The sequence below is a fragment of the Erigeron canadensis genome, chromosome 7 (assembly GCF_010389155.1).
Source record: "Erigeron canadensis isolate Cc75 chromosome 7, C_canadensis_v1, whole genome shotgun sequence".
In the NCBI taxonomy this organism is placed as follows: domain Eukaryota; kingdom Viridiplantae; phylum Streptophyta; class Magnoliopsida; order Asterales; family Asteraceae; genus Erigeron; species Erigeron canadensis.
The window spans coordinates 29027362-29038579 of record NC_057767.1 but is presented as its reverse complement, the minus strand read 5'-3'; the positions used below and the strand labels follow the sequence as shown (position 1 = coordinate 29038579).

The window sequence follows — 11218 nt, the reverse complement described above, 5'->3', positions numbered from 1 at the left end:
ACCTTTTATCTGAAACCATAATTTATTTGTTATCTTCTACATTATCGGACATATCACTTTTTTTTTTATAGAACGGCTTGTTAGTTGATAATGGGTTCTAACCCTAACAGTAACATCTAAGCTGGCAATGTGTTAAATGTTGGAACCAAAAAGCACCTCTAGAAAATAAGGGTGCGATAATACGCTCATACACCTCCGAAGAGGTAAATGCCCGAAACCAAGGGAAACAGAGAAATGTTGGCTTCTTGAACAATATGTGACATATATATATATATATATATATATATATATAGTTTGGCTTACAATAAAGGTGTCATATGATTGATGTTCTCCAATGACTTTGTTTACATTTTCCAAATATCCCAAATGTTATTCAATTAATTAATTAAGATTTAGCTAATCATGACATTACCACACAAGTTTACAAGCTAAATTATAACATATCATGTACGTACATTTGAACATTCTATAATGTTAATTACTCATTTTGACTGAAGCAAGTTTCATTTTCGAATTATTTATGAATGGGTCATTTTAGGTTAGGCTAGGCAGCTTCATTTCGATCTGGAGTCATCATACATAACCTTCATGTCATCATAATTTGTTTAGAATTCGTATGAAAAAAATTAAATTGTTGTAGACTTGTAGTTTCCCCATCTCATTGGTTCTGCCTGATTCTTTGTTGTTTTGTTTTTGTAAAATTATTATTATTATTTTTTAACTCTTGTTGATTACTTTAATCTTCTTTTACTTCTTATAATGCTTAAAATATCTTGCAAGTTGCTGCATACAATTACGATTGTGACAAGCTTAGTTAAGGCTATTGAAAATGTCTTATATTGAGTTTGACCCGACTTGGCGACTCTAATTCTAATTGAAATTTTTTTTGAAACGAGCGTTTTTCAAGTCTGTTTTGTCAAACAAGTTTTTGCAAAAAAAAAAATTTTGGAACCAGGTAACCTGGTACTGAGAGTACAGGTTTCAATTTTTTGCCCCAAACCCGGTATTTGCAAAACCGGGTTCAAATAAAGGACTTTGACACCGGTACTAGCAAGATCGGTCTCGAACGACGTATACTACTTTTCAGAAGAACAGTAAACATGCAGCCTCATTCAGCGTTGAATGACTTGATGTGACTAGTGCCTGCAAACCCGGTATTGGGAAAACCGGGTTCGAATGTCGCGACAAAAATAGCAGCCAGCCATGCATTCAATATATTCTCAGTTTATAATGTGTATATATACATGCATATTTTTTAGAGCATCTCACGCAAACTATATATTTTCATAAGCAATAAGCAATTTCTCACTCATTTATCATCAACTATACCAGTGTTTTCAAAATCGAAATGGCCTCTCTTAATGTTACTTGTGCACCAAGAAACCCATATTTGTTGTGGTTACAAGCTCAAGATATGCGTCGCTCATACAACATTTTCCATGAACGTGTTGTAAGCGAGCCAAGATGTAGAAAAGGTGATGGAAGGCTGTCTGATGCAATGAAGAATAGTATGCCCGCCAAAGTCATTCAGCATCTCAAGGATGTTGGGTTTTTCCAAATATTCAAGGTAGTGGTTCAAAAACTTGATCATCCTTTGATTACCATGTTGGTGGAAAGATGGCGTCCAGAGACCAACACGTTTCATTTTTCTATTGGTGAAGCAACTGTCACCTTGCAAGATGTGCAGGTGATATGGGGTTTACTTATATATGGACCAACGGTGACTGGTGAATGGGTTACAGAAACCCGAAATGTTGATTACTGGAACAATATGTGTATGGAATATCTGGGCTTTTTTCCTATAGATGTTGCAGATTTTGATAACTTGAAAACAGTCGGATCAAATTTCACACCATATGTGAGCACATTCATAACATGTTTGAGCACCAAGATGATCTGCAGTGTCTATACAAAGCTAGAAAGATTATTCTAGCTATTATTGGTTCAGAGATTTTTCTTGATGCGAACACATATGATGTTAGCTTGAATTTTTGTAGGAACCTAAGAGACTTGAGAAAAGAAGGTAGAAAGAGTTGGGGTATTGCAGTTCTTGCGTGTTTGTATAGAAACCTGTCTAAGGGTAGTATGCCTGCAAGAAAGGGCATTGATGGGTCTTTGTTGTTGCTCCAGGGCGTGGGAAAGAAGGCCACGGATTGCCCCACGCGTCACGACACGCAAAGAAGACGCGCTATATGCTTATCGCCCCCGCTTAGGAAACAGGTGGAATGGAGACTCAATATATTCGCTATGCATTTCTTCACTTATAATGATTCCGTTGCCAATTTTTCTTATTTCTTTTAATTTCTTCTTAAGTTCGAGCTTCCTTCGTTCCATAAGAAGCTTACAATCATTAATTTTGTGGTAAAGTTCATACATGTCGTCTATATCCTCTTTACATTGCGCTTTCGATGCATGAAATGTTACTGTACGGGGTGATGATGGGTCAGATGACGATGAAGAAGCCATAAGTTTTGTTTTAAAAAATATATACACTGATAATGTTTGATTAAATGTTTAAGGGAACCCGAATTACATATATATATACCTAAGTCGAGACCGGTTTTGGCAATACGTACCGGTCTTGTTGTTTGTGCATGGAGCCACTCTAGCGAGTCAACATTCGTACTACGCCTTGTCATATCGTCTGAACATTGTATGAAAAGGACATGTACACTTCGAACCCGGGGATGGCAATACCGGTGTCAAGCTCCTTTATTTGAACCCGGTTTTGAGAATACTGGGTTCGAGCCAAAATTTTGAACCTGGCATTAGGAGTACCAGTTTATCCGGTTTCATAAAAAAAATTTTTGCTAAAACTTGTTTGACAAAATACCTTTGAAAAATGCTCGTTTCAAAATTTTTTTCCAATTCTAATATATATATACAAGATTAGTTACAACGTATTGTAATGTCTATCTAGTCGCCAAAGATGACGAGATGTACTAGTGGCTCACTTTCAGTCCCTCCAACATTCGAATTCAAAATATTTACACTTTCAGTCCCTCAAACGGCCAAATATTCAAAAACATTTACACTTTCAGTCCCTAAACAGCTAGTTGGATTGTGAGTCTATAAATACCAACCCAGAGCACAATTCAGTTTCATCACCATTCTAATTTTCATTATTCTAAAAACTCACTCACTCTTTCTATCAAATGGCGTCTTCATCATCAAACAAGAATGTTCATCGACCTCGTCTGACCAAAGATGACATGAAAACACAAATAATGACTGATATCAAATAGGACACCCTCCTTCAAACTGACCTCTCTGGGGTCATGGGTTACCTACGAGAGAAAATGCGAGCAAAAGGTTGAGGCAATACAAGCACCAGGGCGCAAGTTCTCAAAACACGAAGTTCTGCAGGATGAGGCCAAAAGGGTCAGGAGGGTGATTGATGATGTTTTAGGGCCGGTTACACGTTTGGTGACCAATGCACTTGGACCGAATCATACCACGACAATTACGGAGAAAACAAAACAACGAATGAAGTCAAATGTCCGCAACACGACAAGTGGTGGCTCGACAAAAGCACTTACCCTGGCTTAGGAAAAATGTCAATCAAAGATGATGACGATGAAGAGTAATCGTATCACTATTATGTATTTCGTATTTTTATCAAGTACTGTCTTTTTTTTTTATGTGTTATCTTTTAAATAATGTAATGTGTTTGTTTAATAATAGAATGTGTTTGCTTTAGTTTGATAATGCTATTTTAAATAAGGTGGGTTTTTATTTTTAATACTTAAAAAAAAGAAAAAGTACAAACCAACCCCACCACCACTCTTCCTCACTCAGCGGTGTGGGGAAGAGGTGCTCAAGGAAGAGGCTACGCCGAGCATGATGCCAACGCGGGAAGAAGAGGAACATCCCACGCCGAGCACCCCACGTCGGGGTTGGCACCAACCTAATTCACTAAGTCTGCATAGAAATATTTCTTTGGTATAGGAAATATATTATGTTTCCTCTTTCTCACTTGTTCGTGAATGTTATTATAAAACAAGTATTAATGTAAAAGAAATTAATAGGATAAGTTTTAAATTGATGCACGAAGATTTACTAACCACAAGTATATATACTAATGCAAGATGATTTTCATGATACACGGTGATAAACAGTGAAAATAAACTTATTGTTTTATTTTAATACTTGTTTCATTTTAAGTATAACCTATATATATGTTTAAGTTCTAGATATACTATATCTATATTTTACTTTAATTGATGGAGAACTAATTGATTAATTCTAACAACAAATAAATTGTGGCAGTATATAGAAAGAATCGTCAAACACGCTTTATTAAAGGAGATGATGAAATAGCTGATTTTAGAAAGTGTTCATCTTTTAAGGAGATGTGTGGATTATTTTTATCCTAGGACGAATGAACAATATATAAAACCAAATCGGCCAAATTGTTACATAAATACTTCAATTGTGAGGTATAATATTTTGATCGTGTCGACTTTGATAAGTTATAACTACAATAATAATAATGCTCAATTTGAAATTTTACGTGTGAGCTTAGCTTTTTTTTTCGTTTCGTTTATATTCTTAGACCTTTTTCTCATTATATTTTTGGGAAATTTTAAGAATAAAACCTAATTTGTTTCTCTACGAATTCATTCATTATAGTCGTCTATCTCTTGAAAGGAAAAAATGTCCACACAAGCACATGTGGTGTGGCCAGAATCCGGCTTTTACCAGTAAACAACAGTATGAAGAGGCAATGTCACTAAGTTCAATCGTCACTACTGTTCAAAATAACAACAGTAAATACGCTTCAATATCTTTTTAATGTAAATTCTACACTTGTTACACATATTTTTTGTTTAAAAGGTTTTAGAAAATTATAAGTAGAAATCCATGTTGTACTTTTCGCAATTGAGGTTTCATTTATCAATGATTGTAGACAAATGTTTATGGGGGGATTTTGACCAAGAGGCGTGAAGAAATATTTGAACCAGGGGACTAGGGAATGGGTCGTTAAGGGAGAGATACCGTGATGAGAGTAGGTGAGTATCATTCCTTGCAATGAATAGTGTGATGCCTGATGAGGGGAGAAGAGAGTAGTTAGCAGTCACGTTCTCTTTTTCGGCTTTGTAACTACACAAAAAAAATGACAATAGAAAATCAGATTTCATGAAAAAGGAATGTGAAATGACATTTGCTTGTGACATTGAAGAACACAACCCTAGTATATATGTATATATAGAATTTGGTTTAATGTGAAATATTGGCTTTTGTTTAATAGATAGACTTTTGCAATAAAGTGACTTTTGCTATAAAAAAAAATTTAGAACGACAATATATTAAAATAAAAGATCACCAACAAAGTAACAGAGAGCCCAAAAATACAAGAGTATAATTAAATTACAGTTCATTTTTTTATTTTTTTAAACTAAATTAGTGGATAAGAATATATAAAATTAAAAACAAAATGATTTTACTCATTCAATATGTTTACCTAACTATTAAATGATCTAAATATGTAAATGGTTTTTTTATACAAATCAAGACTTCATACCAACATAAATATAAACAAGCATAAAGCTTTTCATCCAAAATCAAGCAAACTTCACTATGGATCCAAGAAAACAAACCCGCAACTCAAACCAACGTAAATTCCGTAGTTTGACAACAACACAACTAAGAGTGAATGTTCTGCATTATATAAACTACGTGTATATCATACTGCGTGAGATAAACTACATGCCATGGCCCATGGTACAACATCCATCCAACCAAACGCATACATGACTTGGACCACGGGTCCCGATTTTTGGACTCCTGAATTTCAACAATACTATTCAAAACAACAACAAGCGGGACTACAAACTATCCCAACCAACAACAATCCCGTGTTGCAAACTATTCAAACCAACAACAAGGCGGTGTGATCCCTAGTTTTATTATATGGTGGGTATTCAAGTGATTATTATTTGGACCCTGTGTTCTCCGAAAAGGGTCCAATTGGTAATCATATGAACCATGAGAAAAAGTTTCCTCCAAAAATTATTTTTGCCACATTCGTACGTTTACGTTCTGATAGAACTATAAAAGTGAGAGACTATTGGGGATTTTTTTTTTTATTGTCCAGCTACTCTGGCCCAAAACTATCACAACTAATTGCCCAACAATTTGGAGCCGAAAGCCCAGTGAACTTTGTGTATATGTATCTAAGTGGACTCAAACATGATAAAGGGAGCCACTGACCAGAATAACGGGTAAAGGGAACTAAAACAAAAACTCACTGAAATTATAGTTACTCTTTTATGTTTTTCTAGTTACGGTAAACTGTCTCTTCGTCTCACGGGGCTACCTAATTAACCATAAGTGTAATTAATCTTTCAAGTAAGAGATTAAGATTTGAGTAATCTAATATATGTATCTTCATCAATGATTAGCCTAGCCAAAAGCGCAAAAGCCGCTAATCTCCTTTACAAGTGTTGAATATATAGGGTCTGGATCTGGTCGAATATCTGGCCAACTCAAATGTTTGGCATTGGCACATCGCCTAGATGGTGCGGCGCATCATGGGCGACCTTATATATGGTTCTTATTATTTTTACAGTTATTACTCGTATTATATTATGCAAATAAGTTATTACCCCGAAATATAACTTTTATTGGTTTTTTATTATGTTCCTGTATAACAGTTGAAGATAATTAATTGACATATGAAAGTTTAATCCATAAGCCACTTGCACGCATGTAAAACCTTTCACACCAATACCTTCGAGTCACAAATAAGATGTAGTGGAATATAATTGACCCAAAAACATATTTATGAATTTTATAAACAATTATTATCATTGTAAATATATATATAAAAAAAATTACTTACTTACTTAATAAAGCAAATTAAAACTAATTTATACTATCAAATAGAATTCTTATGACTTTTGACCCATACAACTTAAAATAATACCCCAAAATCAATCTATCGTGGAAATTAGTTGAAAGTTGATGTTCTACTTTAAGAAGAATGGGAACAAAGAATATGTCACATTCCTCATGATGACTAGTTGTAAAATGTAATGAATCACTTGCAAGTATCATACAACTCTTGGCCCATGTCATTGCCGTGTATACATTTCGAACCACTTTTCTTATATTAAGTTTATATTTCATAGTCATGGGGTCATTTTATACAATATTATTCTCTCATTTTCATAAGATAAACATATCTTTCTATCGACCATGTAATTAAAGCACCACCTCACCAAATTTAACAAGATATTTTCTTTCAAGGTTTTGGCTTTATGTTAATAAGTTTTGGTTTTATATAAACGATTGCTTAAGCGTTTGTCGACATAATTACTTTATTAAAGATTATATTGTTTAATTTACTTCTTTGAAAAGCAAACATTCATGTGTTATATAATTGTTCACGTATTTGTTTTCAACTAAATTTAAACTTATTGTCTTTCGATTGTTAGCTCACCGTAAATAACCTTAATACAATGTAAATTGTTTTTAAAATACGTAACTTACAATAAGAATACATTTCTTTACAAATTGTTGAAACAGAAAATGTTGATTCTCGACAAAGAATTCCATCTACTCTATTCATTAATCTCTATTCATTAATCAGGGAAATAATTCTCTCAAGTTTTCTAACATGACTAACAAAATATGAAGTTGGTTTGTCAGACAAATTAAATATTACCATGTAGCTCATTTGGAACCGGTATGAGTTCTGACGCTTGATCAATCCTTTTATGTATAATTCTTTATCATAACACAAAATAAGTGGCTATAAGACTACTCGAGAAAATGATTAGGTTTAAACTCAAGGCATGTTTCTAACAAATATTACCATGTAGCTCATTTCTTTGATTATTTTGATGAAAAATAATTGATACATATATGTTTAAAAGCTTGCGCCTAAAAGAAAGATAATCAAGACACATCACATGAAAGGTAAAAGTTAAGAAACGATGCCAATAATTTTTTGATTACGGCAAGGATCAAAATGTAATTTACTCTTTAACTTATGTATTATTGCTTTTTAAAAATTATTAACAAATAATAATAAGATAACTTCATCAATTCTCATGACACTCTCATACATGCATACTTTTAACGGGGGTAACTGATGAACCACTAGCCACCTGATCATTTCTATCCCCTATAGAATGAGACCTCGATTTTGTTTGCAAATGTAGTTTAACCCCATGAATTCCTTATTATTAAAAACACGGAATACCTCTACTCAATCATTTAAACTATGGTTAATTAATAAGAGTAGAGATTAAATGATGATTTGCCTGTTTTCTTCTAAGATGAATCTTACTAATAGATAGGATCACTAATATAATGTTATCAAAATGATATACTATCTACAACTTGTATTTTATGACTAAACCGACATGGTGACACCTCAACAATTGGTGGGGTATGTCCTATTAGTGTGAGCGTGTGAGATTTTGATATGTTATGTCTCCTTGTAAGTAGTAACCATATCATTAAATCAATCTATTAATCTATGTTGAGGTGTTACGAAATGTATCAAAATCATTAAGTCACTTGTTGTGTAATGAGTTAAGTTCATATAGAGTATCATCTTCGAACAATATGATATTATGTTAAAAGTTATATCTAATCTTTGTACAAACACTATTAATTGAAGTATAAAAGGTCGTTGTATTTGATTGTAAAGATGAATCATATGTTCCTTTCAATTGGCTAATAATTTTTCATCATAAGGAACCGATCGATCTCAAAGCTTTCACAATATTGTCTACTCCTTCTCAGAATTGAACTGGACTTTGTGGTAGATCACCAACCAATATGATATAACCTCGACTCTCATTATAGACATGTGTGTGTGAATAGTTGTGTAGTATGTAATATATATCTAGGTTTCAACTATATATTACAAAGCTGAGTAATTCCAAAATTTTGATTTTTTAAACCTGTCTATGATATCGGGGTTGAAATAATTTTATTATTTAGTTATTAAAGTAATCAATAATAACTAAGATTCAATAATATCATGAGGAAGAATCTTTTGTAAATATATAATTGTTTTTTTGGTTATTTGAGAATCTCATACTCTTTAGCTTGCATATGTTTGCTATCTATGTATACGGGTGTATAAGAATATGACACTTGATTATAGCTTTAATTACTCTTTTTGGGAAAAAGTCATAGTTTTATAGACCGTAATAAGTTTTCTTCACTCAAGAAAAGTATCATATTAAACAATGATATATATGTTTTAATTAAATGTCTAAAAACATATATAAGGATACAATTAAAACACATGGTTAGATTAAGTGTGGAAAAAAAATGAGTAGAATGCGTATATAAAAAAAATGAATGAATTAATCATGTTTAGGCTCGTTCTTCTTTGACCTAACAACCTTAATAATTAAGAATTTAATGCATTCAGTCAAATTTCATATTTTTTTTACGTAATAAACAAAAATAAGTGTTAATTACCTATGTTTTACTTGATACATACAAATATATTATCAATACATTCAGTCACTTAATACATTTAGCACTTAATGGCTTTAAAAAAACGGGTGAACTTTAATCATATATGGTTTTTAATTACAAAAATGAGATATTTACATAGATGGTCGTTGTATTTACAAATAAAAAAATTGTTCCTAACTTTGAAAAAGTATATCAATCGCCCTCATAGCATTGTGTGTTTCATCCTCGGTCCAAAAATAGATAAATGTTACGTCAAAAGTCAAACCCAATCAAAAGATTTAAAATCTTGATCTCAAAGAACCCAAACCGCAAACTAGAAAATATGAACCCATTGTATGACGAACAGATGATATATTGCACCCGTTGTATGACGAGCTCATAAAACTTAAAATAAAGAATAAAGATCATAATAAACGGTCAGTTCTAGTACATTTCTAGTAAAAGCTTATATATTAAATTCCATATTTGAAAATCATACTGAAAAACATTAAACATAAGCAAGTTTGATAATAGTACGAGTAATTTATAGTTCACTATTCTTGGAGAGAAAAAAGTTCCTAATATCTATTGTCTAATGTTTTTTACTCCGTATTACTTCTGTGAATGGTACTATCTATTCGATCATAACCTTTTCAACATCGTCGTTAATAAGAACCATCAATCTCGTGTTTCTCATTATTTAAATACTTTCTATTTTCGCAAGTAACTTCAGAATATATAAAAGCATCATCTTTATTTTAGTTACTTTTAAAGGAAAAGGTAAAAAAGAAAAGAAACTTTTCGCATTAACATCCATAAATATAAAATATCATATTCCTTAATTAAGAATGATAGACATATATATTCTCTATCTCTTGACAAATACTGTAGTTTCATAGCTAGCATAAAATGTGAAGATAAATCAATAGGTACTTCAGCTTGAAGATTAGATAATAGATTTATTATTGTAGTTATTTAATAACAAAATGTTGTTGCAATTCGTAAGCAACAAATGACATTTGCCTTTCAATGTTATTTTTTTGTCTTTCAATGTGTCTGTAATTATAAGTTTATGTGTGTTTAATAGACAAACGTAAGTAGTATATATATATATATATATATAATCATGTTGGATGATTAATGTGTAAATTAAATTTGTTGATAGCATCTCATCATCTATATCTATATTTTCATCTTTTTTTATTTATCAATTATCACAACTACAACCACTTAAAATGAATCATTTATTATTCATCAAGTTGGATAACAATTTTAATTCGTCACTGCCAATGCTCGTAAGTGATGGCCATAGATCTTTGATAGTGGGGCACACGAGGATATCGCAACTTTGTAATTTGTTTCGTCTAACAATCATACTCCCTCCGTCCCATTTTAATTGTCTTATTTTGATTAGTCAAGTCTTTTCCTTTCAATTTTGACCGCAAATATCTTCGTCTATGCTATATATTAGTTGATGAAAGTTATATTAATGAAAAATACATATAAAACTCAATCAATAAATATAAAAATCAATAGACTGGGTTCTCTCTCTTCTCTCTCTCTAACATCTCCCTCTCCCTAACGGTAACAAATTTCTAGATCTAAGATCTGAATTTGTGATCCGAAGAGTGGGATTGAGATTGAGATCGAGATTATCCCTATCCGGTTAAGGCTTCCACTCCGGTGGATCTAACCCTATTTTTCACTTTTGGGTCGGAGGTCTCTTCCACTCCGGTGGATCTGGAAGCAGCCTCTCTACCTTTGAGTAGAGGTAAGGTCTGTCTACATCATA

General features: G+C 32.4%; 1 protein-coding gene across 1 annotated transcript; it reads left to right on the top strand.

Annotated features, from left to right (window-relative positions):
* The first annotated feature begins 1348 nt into the window (after positions 1-1348).
* On the top strand, positions 1349-2301 carry LOC122609240 (serine/threonine-protein phosphatase 7 long form homolog). The gene is made up of 2 exons (XM_043782298.1): positions 1349-1858; positions 1903-2301. The coding sequence occupies exons 1-2, from the start codon at positions 1349-1351 to the stop codon at positions 2299-2301; spliced, it is 909 nt and encodes a 302-aa protein (XP_043638233.1).
* Positions 2302-11218: the final 8917 nt, after the last annotated feature.